General features: G+C 42.8%; 1 protein-coding gene across 2 annotated transcripts; it reads left to right on the top strand.

Annotated features, from left to right (window-relative positions):
- Window positions 1-5,592: 5,592 nt before the first annotated feature.
- Window positions 5,593-19,641, top strand: Eloc (elongin C). 2 transcript variants are annotated; one of them, XM_041667909.1, is made up of 4 exons: window positions 5,593-5,691; window positions 12,642-12,694; window positions 15,554-15,697; window positions 18,926-19,641. In XM_041667909.1, the coding sequence occupies exons 2-4, from the start codon at window positions 12,691-12,693 to the stop codon at window positions 19,114-19,116; spliced, it is 339 nt and encodes a 112-aa protein (XP_041523843.1). In that variant the 5' UTR covers window positions 5,593-5,691; window positions 12,642-12,690; the 3' UTR covers window positions 19,117-19,641. The 2 variants fall into 2 exon arrangements, with proteins under 2 accessions (XP_041523843.1, XP_041523842.1); XM_041667908.1 differs by lacking the exon at window positions 5,593-5,691 and adding an exon at window positions 5,739-5,858.
- The last annotated feature ends 260 nt before the right edge of the window (window positions 19,642-19,901 follow it).

Genomic DNA, 19,901 nt, shown 5'->3' with positions numbered 1-19,901 from the left:
GCAGCTTGCCTACCATTCAGTGATTGTGGAGAGTTACAAATCCAGATCCAACTTACCTGGGGTCCTCAACAGATCTCTTAAGAACCATTTATTGTCCTCCTCTGTGAATGAAAACAAAAAAGAAAGAAAGAAGAAAAGAAAAGGAAACACGACTACCCCTGGTATGGTGGAGGGGAAGGTTTATCATGTAGATGAGGGAGAGCATCCGCAGAGGCAGGGATATCTGGAAGAGTCCAGAGGGAGGCGGGGAGGGGAATAGAGACTTAGGCAAGGGAAATAGAGGAGGGTAAGTGTGGTAACAAGAGTCTCAGTCCAGGGCATCCCCAAGCAGACTGAGATTTGTCAAAGAGAAGTGTTCCAAATCCCAGAGAAAGATGTCCCTTGTCCTTGTGATTGGAGCTCGATGTGGGTGAGAGGAGCTTTCTGGTACACCAGTGAGGCTTTATGGGAATAGTAGACAAAGCCAGAAGTTCTGGGGTAACACCCAGCAGTCAAGGAGAGATGAGTGGTTAGAGCAGGTAGAAGAGAAAACAGCTGGATAGGAAGAGGCTTTGGTTAAAGGGAGGCAGAGGAAAGTGTCTTGGTATACAGAGATGCCCAGATAGGGTTGGTGTGCTTCAGGAGCCCAAGAGATACTAACACAATAGTTTAGGGGAGTCAGATGGTTAGAATAGGTGCTGGGAAGAGAAGCTGAAGAGTTGGACTCTAGAATTTGGAGCCAAAATATGGTTGGTGTCAGAATCCAGCCCGAGCAAGCAAACTACACCCAGGAGGGCAAAATTGGCAGTTTGGTTCCTTTAAGAGAGGACGAGCCCTTGGAGGGAGGCTCATTGTATTAGTTGTTTTTTTGTTTTGTTTTGTTTTAGAGGTTTGGTCCATTATCATGACAGGGAGAAAGCATGGCTGTGTGCAGGCAGATGTGGTGCTGGAGTTGATAATGCTACATCTTACAGACAACTGAAAGTTAACTAACAGTCACACTGAGGGAAGCTTGAGCAAAAGAGACCTCAAAGCCCAACCCCAACAGCAAGGCTACACCTCCCAATAGTACCACTCCCTTTGGGAGCCATCTTCTTTCAAACCACCACACTCATTTATGCCTCTTCCAGGTTTTGAGCACCCAGTGAATGAAATGGGTGCAGTAGGGGCTAGAGAGATGGCTCAGGGGCTAAAAACACTGGCTGCTCTTCCAGAGGACATGGGTTTGATTCCCAGCAGCTCACAACTGTCTATAACTCCAGGTCCAGGAGATCTAACACCTTTACACCAATCTACATAAAATAAAGTTAAATAAAATTTTAAAAAATAGGTGCAGTAAAGAAACTAAAATAGCCCCTCTGTGGATAAAAAGAAAAGACTTATTTCAAACTTCCCAGACTCTCAAGGAAACGGAGAAAGGCAATTGGGTGGTGGGGAGGGGAATGTACACAGGAGTTTAAGAGAAACAGGTACCTGGGAGGAGAGGAATCTAATGGAGGACTTTGAAGTGTATAATAGACCTTGATATACTAATAGGCACCATGAGTGTGTGTTAATGGAAGAGTTCCTCTTAGCAGGTAGACATTATTTTCCCAAGTTCAGGATGGGGTGCTGGCTTTTTGTCTAAATGCCAGACTTTGGGCAAAGGGATTTCTTGGGGCCAGACATTCTGTAGATGACGTCTTCATGAATTCATCTGGAACACACGAACAAAGCACAGAGTTTTATTTGGAATGTACAGGGTCCTAGGTTTCTAGTCAACCAACAAGCTAAGGATACCGTCAAACAGCACCTGAAGCCTAAAAGCACGCTTCCCCCACTTTGTTTTAACCTACCTGACAGTTCCGGTTCCATCAGTGTGGAAACATATATTGATTATAAAAGCTTCATGAAACCACTTCCATATTGGAACATGGAACATGGGTGACCTAAATCTGTGTTCCCTGGCTGTGGCCACTCATTTGTTTCCAGGATAAATTATCTTTTACCTCCTTTGAAATGAGAGTTGCTTTTGTATCAACACTCTGTACCTTCCTCCCCAAAGCAGAGGATACTTATGCCTATTGCCAGGACTTAGGAATAGATCGAGCATAGTTCCTGAATAAATCTGGAAAACCATGGTGCTATCTGTCTCTGTCTCTCACCTGCCCCAGCCTCTGGTGACCCACTGCCTGCTGCCGCCCCTCGGGGAATGGTGCCAATTTAGTTTTTTACCATTACAGACACTCTTGCATAGTCTTTCTGACTATATAAGCTGGCTATTTGGCTTATTTGGGAAGCCAGATGGGAGAGATTGCTCAGCAATTTAAGAGTCCCTGTTCTTGCCAAGGACCTGGGTTCAATTCCCAGCACCCACATGGTGGTTCACAATCACTTGTAACTCAACTCTAATTTCAAGGAGTCTGATGCCTTCTTCTGACAGCCATGGTAACCAGGAATGCATGTGGTGTACATACAGACAAAACACTTATACACACATATTGAATATTTTTCAGAAGAAGAAAAACAGGGACGCACTTGTGGGCATATTCAGTATGGATCATAAAGATGAAAGGTACAAAACAGGACGGAAATGCTTCTGGGCGTGAATAATTGCTTGTTTTTTTCCTAAGAAATAATTTAAGGGTTTGTCCCTAAAGATTCTGAGGAACCTGCTACTTTGAAGGCAGGAGCCATTGTGCTGAATTGGTTTTTGTTGTTGTTGGTGGGTTTTTTTGGGTTTTTTTTTGTTGTTTTTTGTTTTTTTTTTTTTTTGAGACAGGGTTTCTCCATAGCTTTTTGGTTCCTGTCCTGGAACTAGCTCTTGTAGCCCAGGCTGGCCTCAAACTCACAGAGATCCTCCTGCCTCTTCCTCTGCCTCTGCCTCCCAAGTGCTGGGATTAAAGGCGTGCGCCACCACCGCCGGGCTCTCTGAGTTGCTGTCTTTAAGTCTGTTTTGAGAATCCCCTTGTCCTCCCTGAGCACGCGGTGACCACAGGGGGGTTTAGAGATCTCTATATTTCCTTCTTGCCCCAATTCTCTCTTCTGTAAACCTGCTTTGCAACTACTCATGATTTTACTTCATAAGGGGGGCCTGAGAGATGGACTCAGGCTGCTCTCTTTAACCTGACATAGAAGGCAGTTGCTGGTCAGCTCTTGGGTGCACTCCAGAAAAATCAAACTTGCTTCCCATTTGGCTGAAATGTGGGAGTGGACTATTTGGGGGCTGACAGCTGAGAGTTTTGACCCTCACTCTGAACAAAACAAAAGCAGCTTCTGTTAAAGTTCTGGCAAACAACTTAGGCTAGGGTCGTAAGTCTTTTTGTTTTGTTTTGTTTCGAGACAGGGTTTCTCTCTATCTTTGGAGCCTGTCCGGGAACTCACTCTTGTAGACCAGGCTGTCCTTGAACTCACAGAGATCCACCAGCTTCTGCCTCCCTACTGCTGGGATTAAAGGAGGGCGCCACCACCCCGCTCGGTCTTAAGTCTTACCTATAGCAAAGTTACCAGTAACTTTGAGCTTAAGCTTTTAGAAAGACCTTTAAAATTCGTGGTACAAAGCAAGTTAGGTTAGTGATACTGATTGTTTTGAGAGCCTCCGATACTGTCTCAGCCAAAGCCAACCCAAGACATTTCTTACAGGCACAAAGCTTAAGGAAACTCAAGAAAGTGAACAGAGCAGGTGTTGATTTTCTTTCTTCCTATTTTGGGAAAGTCACACTGTAAAAGTTCTTGGCTGTAACCCACCTTGTTGACCAGGCTGACCTCCATCAGGCATGCTCCACCACACCCAGCTAAAAGTACATTTCTCCTAGAGGTGGGAGTTCCAAGAAAGGAATACTGCTCATTTGTTCAATCCAATCATCTTTTTTTTAAAAATGATGTTGCCCTTTTTTAAAGATTTTATTTATTAAGTATACAGTGTTCTGCCAGAAGAGGCACCAGATCCCATTATAGATGGTTGTGAACCACCATGTGGTTGCTAGGAATTGAACTCAGGACCTCTGGAAGAGCAGCCAGTGCTCTTAACCTCTGAGCCATCTCTCCAGCCCCTCCAATGATCTTTTATGTGTCTTTTAAAGAGGGAATCCTGTTATTTTTCAGCATATTGCAGGATGAGCCAGTGAAGATCACCCAATCTATGCTTGCCTCTTTAGCCCCTAAGCTAAAGGATGATCCAAAGTCAGGATACATAATCAATTGATCTTGGGCCCTTAAAGAGGGATTAATTCAGATCCTACTAGTTTTATTCAGATTTTCACCTTAGTTTTATCTTCTGCTACCCAATGCCTCTCTTCCCATGAGACCATTTTGAGCTATGGATACAACCATAACGTTCTTTTTTTTTTTCTTTTTTTAATCTTCAAGACAGGGTTTCTCTGTAGTTTTTGGTGCCTGTCCTGGAACTAGCTTTTGTAGACCAGTCTGGTCTAGAACTCACAGAGATCTGCCTGCTTCTGCCTCCCGAGTGTTGGGATTAAAGGCGTGCGCCACCACTGCCCGGTTTACCATAACATTGTTATTATTTTCCCAAAGCCTTTGGAAATTAATCCAGGGCCATGTGCTACATTTTTTTTTTTTTACTTCAACTCTCTAAAAGTATGCCTATCTGCTGATCAACTTAAAAACAGAAAACGACTCTTTTAGAGTCCTGCGCAGCGTCAACAGCAGTAATTTCAGCAGAATCGCAAACTAGAGTTGGAGGATAGCCTGGGATTAAATAGGAAAATACTGCTTATGGTGGCAGAGGGGAGATAGGGTTGACCCCAACACGAGGCTAGTCTGGGCTACACAGTTCCACACTGGTCAGAGTTACATTGAGAGACCCTGGCTAAAAACGTCAAAAACAAAGCCGTTTTGGAAAAGGTTATTAGTTCCAGAAACTCCAAATCGCACATATATTTCCTTTAGTGGACATTTACACAACTCCCACTAGTTGAGTAACTAAGTATCTTGAATCTATATCTTCAAGTCCATTTCATGAAACAGCAGAGAAGAAACCTAACTGAGCTGTTTTTCCAGCTTTCTAGGAAAGGTCCCTGGGTAACCACGGAAAAGCCAACGAAATGCCGTGGTTGTGGGCGTGCGAAAATGAGGTGGGCGTCTGGGGGCTCCGACTAAAGCAATGGTGGTAGGCAGCTGTACTTTAAGGAAAAGGAGAGCAGGGAGGGTGGGCGTGGCATATTTTCAGTAAACACTGATCTATACCGGGAAGAGAGGAAATGAGACAAACACATTGCGCGAGCTTGTTGAGATGCTCGTCGATATGTATTATTTATCAGAGAGGCCAGATGCCGCCTCTCAAGAATATAATCTTCTTTAGCATACATACTGCACTTTCACATCTGAGGGTTCCTTTGTAATCTCCCACCTCCTGGCTAAACAGAAACGAGAGGAAGGGCCGAGCTTTAAAGCCACCAAAATTTCAACACTCTACACGGAAAACTACAAGTCCCAAGATGCAACGTCACGTCGGAATAAACCCTAACAGTAATTTAGTAAGAAACTACATATCCCAGAATGCATCGCTGCCCCCACCGTTTCAGTGCTTCAGGGCAGAAATTGGATCAGGAGGGCGCTGCATTCTGGGAATCCAGAAGCCCTGGAATCTCATTGGTTGAGGTTTGCTAACGCTAGCCCTTAAATTGGGCTGCATTACTGAAGAAAGGGCGAGAACGACAACGCACTTCCTCCAGACGGATCTGTGAGTCGACCGCGTCTCCGCCTCGCCAGGTACCTATCTCCCGCGCGTTGCAGAAAGCGGCTGTGACGCGACGGAAGTAATTCCTTCCCGTGCCCCGGAACCCACGGGGGTAGGCAGCTGGGGTTGGGGGGGCGGCCCTGAATAGGGGCTGTGGCGGTACGCGGGGACACGGCTGCGGCGGCTGCAGGACTGGCCAGTGAGTGTCGGGCTGGGGTGGGAACGGGGCTCTGTTTTCTCTCGGCGAGCTAGGGCAGCTGCGCCTGGGCGCATTGGCCACCCCTCTGCTCACCCCTTCCCGTCTGGGCGGGGAAGGGACGGAAGCCCTGAGCCGCCCCGGCCTCCCCAGCTCCGGGTCTGGGGGGAGGGGAGAGGAGTTTGGCGGGACCTTAACTAGCTCAGCCCGGGGGCTTTGGAAAGTGGAGATAGGACTCTAGGTGGGGGCGAGCTGGGCCTTCTCCGGGCCGAGCGCGGGGAGGGTGGAGTTAAGAGCATGGCAGCCGGGTCGCTTTTCCTTTTTGCCTCCCTCTTGTGCGCTTGGATTTGTTTTACTGTTAGAATCAGTCGGTAGTCCCAGGAGAAAGCCCTAGCCCCTTTCAGCAGTAGAATCCCCCCCAAAAGTTTACGTTCTGGGCAACTTGGGTAATCTCTGGCTGACAGGGTGGGTTGGGGACATTTGTGCATCCATCTACTTCTCAGTTTTGTCTGAAAGGAAGTATCTAGTGCCAAGTACAATGCCCATTTAGTTTTCCTTAAGGAACTCGAATCTCTTCAGTTTTGTGAACGTGCGGGTTGTGTCATTTACTGCAAGCCTCTCTACTCTGCACGTTTCAGTGTGTAAAGCAATAGAAATAGTTTTACAACTTCGTTCAAACTACCAAGTCTGCTTTTTAAACCCCAAATCGAATTTTATATTGTTACGTGACCTAAGATGATAAATATCTGATCGCATTTACATTATAACATAACCCATGTTATTGAGACGTCGAAGTTCACAAGTACCCTAGGGATTCAGTGATGAAGGCTGTGGTTTGCCCATCGTTGATATTTATTTGTTAGCAATGATTTGAAATTCCTGTTTACCACTTTTGGGGGGCGGGGAAGACAGAATCTCAATGGGTACTTTAGACTGTCATAGAAGTTCTCTGTAAACCTGGCTCGTCCCAGAGATCCACTTTTGCTTCCAAAGTGTTGGTATTAAAGTTGTGGACCACCATGGCTGCTCCCCTCTTTTTCCAACGTGCTAGGATTAGCCTTGGACCTCAGCTACACTGAGTCAGCACTCTTGCATGGGCCACTACTCTGTATCCTCATCCCCCTAGTTACTTGAGGTGGGTGTTTTTTGTTTTTTTTTTTGTTGTTGTTCTTGTTTTTGGTTTTTCGAGACAGGGTTTCTCTGTAGCTTTGGAGCCTGTCTTGGCACTTGCTCTGTAGATCAGGCTGACCTCGAACTCACAGAGATCCGCCTGTCCCTGCCTCTGGAATGCTGGGATTAAAGGCTTATGCCACTACCGCCTGCCACCCTAGTTACTTTATAAACACCTTCTTTTAAATATGACATTTCCCTAATAAGTGCCAGGCTATATCTTGATGTAGCATCTTTGCCTAATATGCAAAAGGTCCTGGGTTGGTTCTCCACACCAAACACACAAAAAAAATGTGGGCTTATTACCTTATAATGCCATTTTTAAAAATAGACATAATATTCTTTTCTTATTTTTGAGACAGGGTCTCAACTATGTAGCCCTTGCTAGCCTGGAACTCAAGCTATGTAGACCAGCGCGGCTCCCTGCCTCTGCCTCCCGAGTGCTAAGATTAAAGGCGTGCACCACCACACCCAGTGTTATTTCAAATGGAGAGAATCTCTTAGAGATGGCAATACTGAGAGATGAGTAGTCAGTGGCCTAGAGGCAGGGGTGGAAGTTCTTCCTATATTCACATTCTAAAGAAATTGTGCAGCTCTTAAGAAATACTTGAGGAAAATAAAGTATTTCTGTGAGTGGAGCTCAGCCTGGTCCTGTCTGTGGTGAGAGAAGTCAGGAGGCTGAGGCAGAAAGATCCTGGAATCCCAGGCCAGTTTGACTGTTCTGGGAGAAGCTGACTCAGAACAGCAATAATAAGAATAAGTGGTGGTTGTGTTGCTTAGTGGGAAGAGTATGCGCCTAGCATTTATGAAGTACTGGGTTAGGTCCCAAGCAACAAAGAGGTGTAGTTGGCGGAGGGTGAGAACGAGTGTGATTAGGAGAAGGAATAGTACTCCGTTCTTGAATGGGGCAGGAAAGATTTTGAGCCGGGCGTGGTGGTGGTGCACGCCTTTAATCCCAGCACTCGGGAAGGCAGAGGCAGGTGGATATCTCGGTGAGTTTGAGACCAGGTGGTCTACAAGAGAGAGTTCCAGGATATGCTCCAAAGCTACAGAGAAACCCTGTCTCAGAAACAGAAAAGATGATTTTTAACATTTGAAAAAAGTGGACACAGTAGGTACTGTGTAGATGCAGGTGTGGTGAAGACAAAGAAAAGACAGTTGACATCTTGTGTGACTGGCTTGTTTAGGACTAGAGTTGCAGAGAGTTGTCAGACTTTACTGGCTGCTTTACTGTCTGATCCTTGTAGTAGAGAGGTTGTTGCCCCCCTGCAGTGCAGTAGAGTGAGTGCAAGGACCCAAGAGCATGGGACAGTGAAGTGCTGTTTGTTTTTGTTGTGTGTGTATGTGTGTACACACACATGTGCATGTGCACACGCATGTGCAGGTCCCTGCAGAGGTCAGAGCGCATCCCATCCCCTGGAGTTTAGAGTTACAGATGATAGAGGTTTTGAGAATCAGACTCAGGTCTTCTGCAGGAGCAGTATGTGCCCTGAACTGCTGAGCCACTTCTCCTGCTCCTTACTTTTTTTTTTCTTTTTAATGTATTTTAGGTGTAGTTAACAAACACTTGGAAGCTGCTGTGTTGGGTGCTAGAATCAGTTCTGGTTCTGGAAGAGCAGTCACTGCTCTTAACTGCTGAGCTGTCTCTCCAGCCCCCTAACGCTGTGTCTTGACTCACGTCTCAGCTCAGGTTCTCTGTCAGTCAGTATTATGTTTGATAAGACCCATTTCCCTAATCTCTGGCCTCTTCTGACCCTTTCTCCCCCTGACTTGTTATTTTCCCTATTTAAGAATTGTTATTCTTGTTATGCTCCCTCCCTAAAGGGTCCTTGGCCCAGATAGCCAAGCTTTACTGCTTCCTCTCCTCACGACCTTGAAATACAACCTTTCCCGTCCTCGTTCCCCACCTTACTCTACTTTATTTCCCCATAGAACTTCCACCTTACACATTGTTTTGTTTTGCTTTTCTGGTAGGTCCACACCTCCACAGCCCTTTTTGGTAGTTGTGGTTGGGACAGTCTTGCTCTAGTTCTAACTGACCTAATAGCTCAGTGTAATCTTGACAGACCTTGGTCTCTTAGTAATTCGGCTTCACCTCAAGAGCTAGGATTTCACTCTTGCCCCACAAAACAAAGCTGGGCTTGTCCTTGTCGCCACCATTTTTCCACGAGGTTAGAATCTTGTTCTGTCTCCAGTACCTAGGAGATCACTTGATGTAGTACTCCTTAGTATGGTGTTTGTGAGATGAGTGAGTTTCTAAACTGGTTTTCAGCAACACTCAGTTACTCTTGTGGACTTCCACCAGTCACCCAGACCAAACACTGTTCACTTGACACATTTTCTGTTGGAGATTTGTAGCCACCACTTAGTTTCTTTGAGACAGTTAATATCCCAATAAGTTTTGTATAACATCTACTTATCAAAAGAACTGAGTTAGTTTTATCTACAGCGTCTCTGTTCAAACTGAGATTTTTCTTCAAATTTGAGTTCCTGGATATATGCACGCTTAATCTTATGTCATATTTTAAACGTCGACTTAAGAATTAGGAAGTTGAGGCTAGGGAGATAGCTCAGTGGTTAAGAACACTGGCTGCCTTTGCAAAGGACCTGAGTTTCACTCCCAGCACCTATGTGGTGGCTCACAACTATCTATAACTCCTGTTCCAGGGGATCTGGAACTCAGGTACCAGGCATGCATGTGTGATATTTATACATGCCTACGGACAAAACACTCATACATACACATAAATCTAAAATTATTTTTTAAAGGAACTGTTTGAATAGCGTTGATGGAGGTAGGGCTCCTCTCTACTCTGTAGACTCTAGTCTGCAGAGAAATTGTTGCTTCCCAAAGGCCTTACCAAATGAGGCTTTGCATGGTTGCTTAGCTGCTGCTGGTTAAATAAACAACCCAGGTGTTGACACTTGAAGTTCTTGTACTTCAAGACTTTATAACATTTTTTTTTCATTTTTAAAAAGAATGTTTGCAAAAGAATATAAACAGGAAATAATGGTTTTGGTAGAATTTATAGCATCAACTTCTGGAAGTACAAAATTCACCTGGAGCTTTTTTTTTTTTTTTTTTAATATGACATAGTTAAAACTAGGTATGGTGACCCATGCCTTTAATCCCAGCACTTGGAAGCAGAGGCAGGCAGATCTGAGTTCGAGGCCTTTCTGGTCCAGCTACACAGAGAAACCTTAGGGGGTGGGGGACTGTAACTAAATTGAATAATGGAGGGAGGGAATAAGAATTGTCAAATGTACCCGATTCTAAATTATTTTTGTTTGTTTGTTTATTTGTTTTGTTTTTTTCGAGACAAGGTTTCTCTGTAACGTTGGAGCCTGTCCTGGAACTAGCTCTTGTAGACCAGGCTGGCCTCGAACTCACAGAGCTCCTCCTGTCTCTGCCTCCCGAGTGCTGGGAAAAAAGGTGTGCGCCACCACTGCCCGGCTTCAGACCTTTAAATTATAAATTGTAGAAGATGCATGTTTCCTAATCCCTAGAGGGATGATACTCTTCTGGGAGATTTACTTTTAAAGAAAATAATTTATCTGAGAGGCAGTTACCACAGTGATCACTAGTAAATAATCCCATAAATTATTGTTTATATTATCTTTACTCTGCTTTATCTCATTAAAAATGGTACAAATTATTGAAAAAGTACTTTTGTAAGAATCATTTTATTTTGTAAATTTAAGATTTCCAAAGTTAGGAGCTAGAGAGATGGCTCAGTGGTTAAGAACACTAGCTTTTGTTCCTTAGGACTTGAGTTAAATCCCCAGCACCCACTTGACAGCTCTCAGCTATCTAACATCAGCTCCAGGGATCCAGTGCCCTCTACGGTCTCGAAGAACACCAGAGACGCACACAGAGCACAGACATACATGCAGGCAATATTGTATACAATAAAAATAAATCCTTTATGTGTACAGGTGTTTTGTTGAGGTCAGAAGAGGATGCTGGATACCTGTAACCAGAGTTACAGTTGTGAGCCACCATGTATTAAACCATATTTCCTGCACCCCATCCCTAAGGATATTTTGGTTTGGTTGGGTTTGATTTTTTTTGTTTGTTTTCCAGGACAGTGTTTCCCTGTGTATAGCCTTGGCTGTCCTGGTACTCACTCTATATAGACCAGGCTGGCCTTGAAGTCAGAGATGCACCTGCCTCTGCCTCCCAAGTGTTGGGATCAAAGGCGGTGCCCCTATTGTCTGGCCCAAGTGTTTAATATTTAACCTCTCATTGTTAAATTCAGAACTTTAGTACCCTGTGTGTAGAAGAGATGGGAGAGTAAAATAAACATGTGCGCATTTGTGTAATTAGCACGCAAGCCTTTCATGGAAAGTAGTTCATGCCATTGGTTATTCCATAATTTTTCCATCCAAGTTTGCTTGATGTATACACAGGATAGTTTTCCTCTTCTCCTCCATTGAGGGATTGAAGGAAGGCACATGAAATATTAATCTCAGAAGCTGACACGGCATCGGTGTCCACTATTTACGTATGATTGAAACATTAAGACTGAAGTTAGTCTTGTGCTGGATTCTATGTAAACCATTCTGTTGTCAAGGCCTAGAAAACCCCACCCTCCATGCTGAGTGCACTAGTATGGTTAAAGCAGCTAGAGGCTGGCTCACTGGTGGCTGCTTAATGTAACTATCAGATATACCACAAATCAAAGAATTTAGAGGCCACCCTTCGGAAACCAGGGGTCAACACCGGTTTGTTTCTGATGACAACAGGACCAAAAGTTTTCTTCAGATTCTTGGCAGGAAAAGAAGTGATTTAGACATTTCAGCACACTTTTTGATCCTTTGGCTTGGGAGTTTTGGTTGTTTGTGTTTATAGTTTATGTGTGTATTTTTAATGAGCAGCACTTGTCCCATTTTTTATTTTTGCCATGTCCCTTCACAGCCTCCCCTTCGGTGGCAGCACCATCAGTACGTTGTTTGTGTTGTGCTGGGGTGGAAGGCAGGACCTTGGCGTACAAGGCAGATAGATGCAAGTGCTCTGCCGCACACCCGAGTCTCCAGACATTGGCTTTGATTTGGGTTTGATTCTGAAAGCTTCCCTCTATAGACTAGCCTGTCTAAACTAGCAAGCTTCCTGCTTCTGTGCCTGGTTATCAGCTGCTTTTATACATATTCAGCTGATGCCATGGGCTCCCATGCTACTCCAGTGGTGGATCTGACACCTAGAGCTTTGCACGTTCACACACCCACTGAACTGTACTAGTAGCGTTGACAGCCAATTTATAGTGACTATTTTTTTTTTATCATTTATTTAACTTTATTTTATGTGCATTGGTGTGAAGGTATCAGATCACCTGGAACCAGAGTTACAGACAGTTGTGAGTTGCCATATGGGTGCTGGGAATTGAATGAACTCAGGACCTGGAAGAGCAGTCAGTGCTCTTAACCACTGAGCTATCTCTCCAGCCCCTATAGTGACTATTTTAAAATCTTTCGGAAATTCAGAAACTCCAACTGGTCAAGTTCACAAAGCGTTGTGGTGCCTTCCATTGACAGATAGTCTGCTAAAAACACAGTAAATAGTGATGTGTGGGAAATACCAATGCAATATTAATCTTTGTGCTTTTGTTACATTTTCAGGAAACTGCTGAAGTTCCTGTGTGATCAAGTAGAATTTTATAAGAACATAATGGGTAAGTTATACAAAGGTAATTTTGTGTTTCAGTTAGTGGGAGCTGATTTCCTCTCAACTGAAGTAAAGGCACTGTGGGCTTCCACATGGACCTTATTTCACAGATGAGCATACTTTCACATACCCTTATACTCTGTATACCAAGGGGTGGCCTTTAAAGTCACTGAATGAAAATAAGAGTGTGGCTAAAGTGAAATTAATGTTGATGTGAACAGTTTATTTTTCTGTCTGAAAGATAATACACAGAAATAGTGTTATGTTAACTAAAATTTGTATTTTTTAAGCACTTTAGTAATTTACACTGAGCAGTGGTGGCACATGCCTTTAATCCCAGCATTTAGGAGGCAGAGGCAGACAGATCTCTGAGTTCCTGGCCAGCTTGGTCTACAAAGTAAATTCTAGGACAGCCTGTCTCAAGAAGAGAAAAAGCAAAACAAAAACAAACAACAAAAAACCCCGTGACTTTTAACAAATATGCAGAATGTTTAGTTGTGTGTGTACTAATGCTATATCCAGATAAATACCTGCAAAAAAACAGGAGTTTGGTTCATAATAGAGTGTGTGCTAGGGCAGAGCTGCCCAGCTGGTGGCTGCAGGGAACAGAGTGGAAGTGAAGGACAGAGTAGAGCTCCCAAGTGCATTCTTGCTCCCTACATCTTCCTCAGCACCACCACCTTCCAGTAGTCTGCTGGGCTCAGTGGCTTAAGCTCTTCATCAGAGCAGAGCTCCTCCGTCCATCTGGGGTCATCACTCTCCCATTACCCTAAAAGGGGGGTTTCACTAGGCATATCTCAGGCCAGTCAAGTTGATGATCAAAATCAGGCAACACAGCATGCAAAAAAACATTAGACACATAAAGTGAACTTGTTAGTAGGTGGGTTGATGTTTTTACTGGGTAACCCAGGCTAGCCTCAGTCTTCATCAGTCCTGCGTCAGCTTTTTTAAAAATCTGATTCCCTGGAACTGGAGTTACAGATAGATGGTTATGGGTGCTGGGGATTATACCCAGGTCTTCTGAAAGAGCAGCTTTGCTCTTAACTGCTGGGCATCTTTCTAGCCTCTGCATCAGCCTTGAGTATTAGAATTAGAGGCAGGAACCATTCTGCCTAGCTTCAGTTCAAAATAATGCTAACACTTTAGGGTGTGTCCCTCCCCCCCACTCCCTCTGAGACAGGGTTTCTCTGTGTAACCCTGACTCTCCTGGAAGTAATTCTGTAGACCAGGATGGCCTCAAATAATCTATTTTAGTCAGGTGGTGGTGGTGGCGCACACCTTTAATCCAAGCACTCGGGAGGCAGAGACAGACGGATATCTCTAAGTTTGGGGCCAGCCTGGTTTATAAGGGCTAGTTCCAGGACAGGCTCTAAAGCTACAGAGAAACCCTGTCTCAGGAAAGAAAAACAAATAATATAGTTTAGAAATTGATCTTATATCCCCATATTATTGTAAAAAAAAAAATGGCAATAGTTACCGTGTCAAAGCTTCATCAGGCTAGAGGGGTAGCTGATAGGTAAAGGGTTTGGTTTGTAAGCATCAGGACCCGAATTTGAATTCCAGACCCCATGTAAAAAGCCAGGCACAGTAGCACACATTGTAATCCCACTTCTTGGAGCAAGAAGGGAGGTGGAGACAGGATCTTTGGAAGTATGTGGTGGTGAACATCGGAAATACCCTTCTCAAAGTGAAGGATGGGGGCTCCAGCTAAGATTGTCCTCAGACCTCCTGTGTGCTCTGTAGCACACGCACATCCATAGACTCAAACAGTTACACACATACAGGTTTTAAAATTTTTGGGGGGTTGTCAATATTTTATGTTTATATACTTCATAATATTATAGGTATGGCTTGTATCCCCTGGCTATTTACTATATTCACATTTCCCAGATGTTTTCATAGTGTTTTCATAGCAGGTTTATTTTTCTAAAATTTGAATTTAAGTAAGTATCATTTATTATTTTAACTTGTGTCTTTAACGTCCTTCAACAGTTTCCCATTTTTTTAGGAATGGAGAGAAGTGCTTTTATCTTGTTTATTTGAAAGCTAGCTACTTGTTTTAAGGACTGAAATTGGCTTGTTTTAATGGGTTTTGATTCAGACAAAACATCTTTGACAGCAATAGTGATTTAATGCTAATCTTCATTTTAGGAATTTCTGAGCTGTTTGTGGCTAAAAGAACATCTTCATCCTTCTACTCTATATGGTTCCCTAAATTTTAGAATAAGATTTAAGATGCTGTTTTAGTTCAGGTTCTATTGCTGTGGAGAGACACCATGACCGTGACAACTCTAAAGGAAAGCATCTTATTGTGGCTGGTTAGAATCCAGGTTCAGTCCATTATCATCATAGTAAGGAAGCATGGCAGTGTGTAGGCAGACATGGTGCTGAAGAATTTGCTGAGTTCTGCATTTGGTCTGCAGGCAGCAGCAAGATATTGTGAGCCAGTAAGCCTGGCTTGAGCTTCTGAGACTTGAAAGCCACCCCTCCACCCCACAGTGACACACTTCTTCCAACAAGGCCATGCCTTTTTGTAGTGCCAGTACCAATGGGTCAGTGATAACCATAAAAATGTGAGAAAAGACCTTGGTATTTAAAAAGTATATATCTCAATTATAATTATTATTAGTTGTTATTTGCTTATTTTGTCCTGAGCAGAAAACTAGTGAAGCCAGTGACAAGAGTCAGTGGTAGCTACACACACTCCGCACCTCTCTTTTTTTTTTTGTTCCTCTTTTTTCCATGCTTAGCAGTCAAACCCAGGGCGTCACATATGCAAAGAACATGTTCTACTGCTAAGCAGAGTCCCAGACAATCTGTTTATTTTTAATATATGATTAAAACTTATTTTACTGCTTTATTTCAGATGGCGAAGAGAAAGCCTATGGTAGCTGTGAAGGCCCTGACGCTATGTACGTCAAGTTAATATCTTCTGATGGCCATGAATTTATTGTAAAAAGAGAACATGCATTAACATCAGGAACAATAAAGGCTATGTTGAGTGGACCAGGTAGGTAATAGCGCCTTTTCCTTCATATATCCTTTTAATGTTTGATAAGTGTTTTTCCCAGCTGGGTGATGGTGGCGCACGCCTTTAATCCCAACACTTGGGAGGCAGAGGTAGGCGGATCTCTGTGAGTTCGAGACCAGCCTGGTCTATAGAGCAAGTACCAGGACAGGTTCCAAAGCTACAGAGAAACCTTGTCTCGAAAAAAAAAAAAAACCCACCAAAAAAGTAGCTTGTATTTGTCATATACTATTGTGATAAAAAGTAGAAGTTGCCACCCCCTGATAGACCTTCCTCTCTCCTCCACTAACTGCTTTGTGCCATTTCATTTCGGTTTTTGATTTGAGTCAAGATCTTAACTATAGGGTCTGGAGAGATGACTCAACAGTAAAGAGCACTGGCTGCTCTTCCAGAGGTCCCAGGTTCAATTCCCAGCACTCACACGGCAGCTCACAACTGTCTATAACTACAGATCCAGGGAATCTGGCACCCTTACATGAATGCAGATAAAATAAAATAAATTATTAAAAAAAATGTTAATTCTGTAGCGCATGCAGCAGAGCTGGCTTCAGACCCTCATCTTCCCGTGTGCTGGGATTGTAGACCTGCCTAACCACTCCTGGCTATTATCGTTTAGCATTGTTTTTCCTTTGAGTAAGTATTTTCTAACTTCTAGAGTTCAAAGCATACAAATGCAGCAGCAATTATTGCTTCTACAGTATGAACAACATACTGTAGAACTACAAAGATGTAGTTCCAAAATCTCCAAAAGGAAACCTTATATCCTCTCAGCTTTATCTCTGTCCAGTCTGCTTTCTGTTTCCCTTATCTGGAAGCCATGCAGTATTTGACCTTCTATGTCTTTCAAAGTACATTCATATGGTAGAGTCACCTAGTACTAGGAGTGTGCTATATTGTGTTCATCTGCTCAGCACAGTTGAACTGAATGGTGCTGTTGTTGTGGGCACAAGTATATAGAAGTGTTTGTTTACCGCACCAGCTTTTGGGTCTTTTGCTTTGTGGGACTATTTGGTCATAGGTCATTGTGTTTTAGAGGAGCCACCAGTGTTTCTTTACTTCCATATTTATGTGTATATGTGTGTATGTATCTGTATGCGTTTATGTGTATTGCATGCAATAGTTTGTGGAGCCAGAAGAGGGCATCAGATCCCCTAGAACCAGAATCGCAGGTGGTTGTCCCAGTGGGTGCTGGGAACCAAATCCAGATCCTCTGTAAGAGCCACCTCCCTGTTGATGGCTGTTGTGCTGTGAAGTGCTACTTCAGTATAGTTTTTATAGTATTTCCTTAGCAACTGCTGAGTTTGAACACCAATCCATGTATTTGCTGGCTATTTGCATATCTTTTTTTTTTCCCACTGGTCAATAGTGGCACACTCCTTTAATCCCAATACTCATGAGGCAGAGGCAGGCATATATCTGTGAGAGTTCAAGACAGCCTCAACTACAGAACTAGTCCAGGATAGCCAAGGCTACACAGAGAAACCCTGTTTCAGAAAACAAAAAGAAACAAATTAAGATTCTTGGAAACATGATCTTCCTGCCTCCACACATGTTTAACTTAGCACCCAGGAGGCAGAGGCAGGCAGATCTCTGTCCAGGACAGCCAGAATAACACAGTAAGACATCCACAGGTGGAGAGAAGAGTGCTTCGTTTGCTTTGTGTAATGAAGGTTTTGGAACTCGACAAAGAGAGACTTGCACAATTATGCTATTAAACTGTAATCTTTAAAATAGTTGAGTGTATATGATTTTCACCTTTAAAAAAACCCATCTCTAGTGTCATAAAGGCTGTTGTGTTTCCTACATATATTCTAGAAAAGGGGTTTTAACTACTAGCCAAACAAAATTTACTTTTAACCTCAGAGTTCTACTTGTTTTTCATCCTACCCTACTCCTAACTAATGACAATTGGAACTTTTAAATGCTGCATGCCTTTAATCCCAGCACTCAAGAGGCAAAGGCAGGTGAATCTCCGAGTTCGAGGCCAGCCTGATCTGTAGAATGAATTCCAGGACAGCCAGTGTTACATAGAGAGACCCTGTCTCAAAAAAACAAATAATAATACTGTAAAATGGGCTGGAGAGATGGCTCAGCGGTTAAGAGCATTGCCTGCTCTTCCAAAGGTCCTGAGTTCAATTCCCAGCAACCACATGGTGGCTCACAACCATCTGAAATGAGATCTGATGCCCTCTTCTGGCTGCAGGCAGACACACAGACAGAATATTGTATATATAATAAATAAATAAATAAATAAATATTTAAAAAAAAAAAAAATAATAATACTGTAAAATAATGCATTCTTTAAAAATATTTCTGGATGTGAAATGCCCTCTTTGTATTTAGCATATACGTACAACTTAATGTTGCACATCTAAAAGAATTCTGCAGGCAGTGAGTGAGTGGTGCAGACCTTTAATCCCAGCACTCAGGAGGCAGAGGCAGGCAGATCTCTGAGTTTGAGGCCAGTCTGATCTACAGAATGAGTTCAGGACAGCCAGGGCTACTCAGTAGTGAGACCTACTTTCAAAAAAAAAAAAAAACAAAAAAAAAACATTGTCCCTGTGATATATAAATAACATTTATATGGGCAAGACATTTTGAGGCACGACTGGAAACTGCTTCATATAGCATTAGTTCAGAAGGAAGTGTCTTACAAGAACATCCCATTACTATGAATTGTTTGCGTTTGTTTTTTGAGCCTATATTTAGCTTAACAGCCAGCCTCTTGAGTGTTGAAGTTGTATGCATGTGCATGTATGTATCAAGCCTTCAGATACTGTTAAAAAATTTTAAAGTGTTGTATCTACTGAGAAATCAGATTATCTTTTACTAATGACAGTCAGTCTTTTAAGATTTGTTAATTTACTGCCTAATAAAGTGCTATATACCACATGGCTTAGGTACAGAACTTTATTTCCCTACAGTTCTGCAGTGTTTCACACTAAAGAATTGTAAGTGTTGATTATTCTCTGCACTGTCTTTGAGTAATGGGCTTTGTCTTCATGTGTGCTTCTCTGTGTGTCTTGGAGTTCTCTTTCTATCTGTATGTGTCTGTTCTGGTGAAAATGCCAGCCGCACTGTGTCCGGTCCTAGAGACCTTGTGTAACATAATTTAACTGAACGACACTACCCAAGTACAGTCACATTCTGCGATGGTTGGACAGGAGGTACTGTGCAGTTCGTAACATGCATAACCCTTTTGTTTTGCAGGTCAATTTGCCGAAAATGAAACCAATGAGGTCAATTTTAGAGAGATCCCTTCGCACGTGCTCTCAAAAGTGTGCATGTACTTTACCTACAAGGTCCGCTACACTAACAGCTCCACCGAGATTCCTGAATTCCCAATTGCACCTGAAATAGCCCTGGAACTTCTCATGGCTGCGAACTTCCTAGATTGTTAAATAAAATAAATTATAATAAACTGTTAATTTTTTCAGTATTTAATACCTGTAGTTCAGTTAGTAATTTTTTCACATATAGCATGTTGCCTGTATGAACTCTAAAGTTAATTGCTGAGCAGATTCCTTCTGTCATTTGCATAGCAGAGTTGAAATTTGTTTGCTACATCAACAAATTAAGGACGTTACAAGCCAAGAAATAAACAAATAATGCCAGTTTGTAGGTGGTTTGCTTTCTCCTTTGGATGTGACCTTTAAAATAATAAGTAATATAGCAAATCCTGGAATGTACGCGTAAATGAACATATTCTACAGGTAAATACAGGGGCTAAGTATTTTTATGTTTTTAGTGTTTTTTTAAGAACCAGTTCTGATCTTAACAGCCACTGGGCATTACTAGAGTTATGCAATAATTACATGAGAAAAACATGTTTATAACTTAGCCAAACCTTGATTTTTGTAACTCAAACAATAAGAGTTGAAATTTCTTATGTGTTTTTTGATAAACTGCAGTATTGTTTAATTGCATCTTGTGTTTTGTTTATTGCTACAATTTAAGAATTTTATTTAAAGGCAGTTTTGGAAGATTACCAGGTACACCTTTTGAACTGTAGCCATCTAGTCAAGTAAATGAGGACTTTCTGAGAGGCGCTGTGCGTTTCTGACAGTCCAAAGTCTGAAGTCCATGATCTTCGCCGGCCTCCAGGCCGCTTGCCTTTTCATTCTTCATGGTCCCTTGTATCCTGCAGCACTTCATGAACTTGATCTAAACTCAGAGTCTAGGTATT

This window comes from Microtus oregoni, unplaced genomic scaffold (genome assembly GCF_018167655.1).
Source record: "Microtus oregoni isolate MIOR12 unplaced genomic scaffold, Mior012 000017F_ref0000208, whole genome shotgun sequence".
Classification (NCBI taxonomy): Eukaryota; Metazoa; Chordata; class Mammalia; order Rodentia; family Cricetidae; genus Microtus; species Microtus oregoni.
Note: the sequence above shows the minus strand (reverse complement) of the source record. Positions and strands in the feature narration are given on the sequence as shown.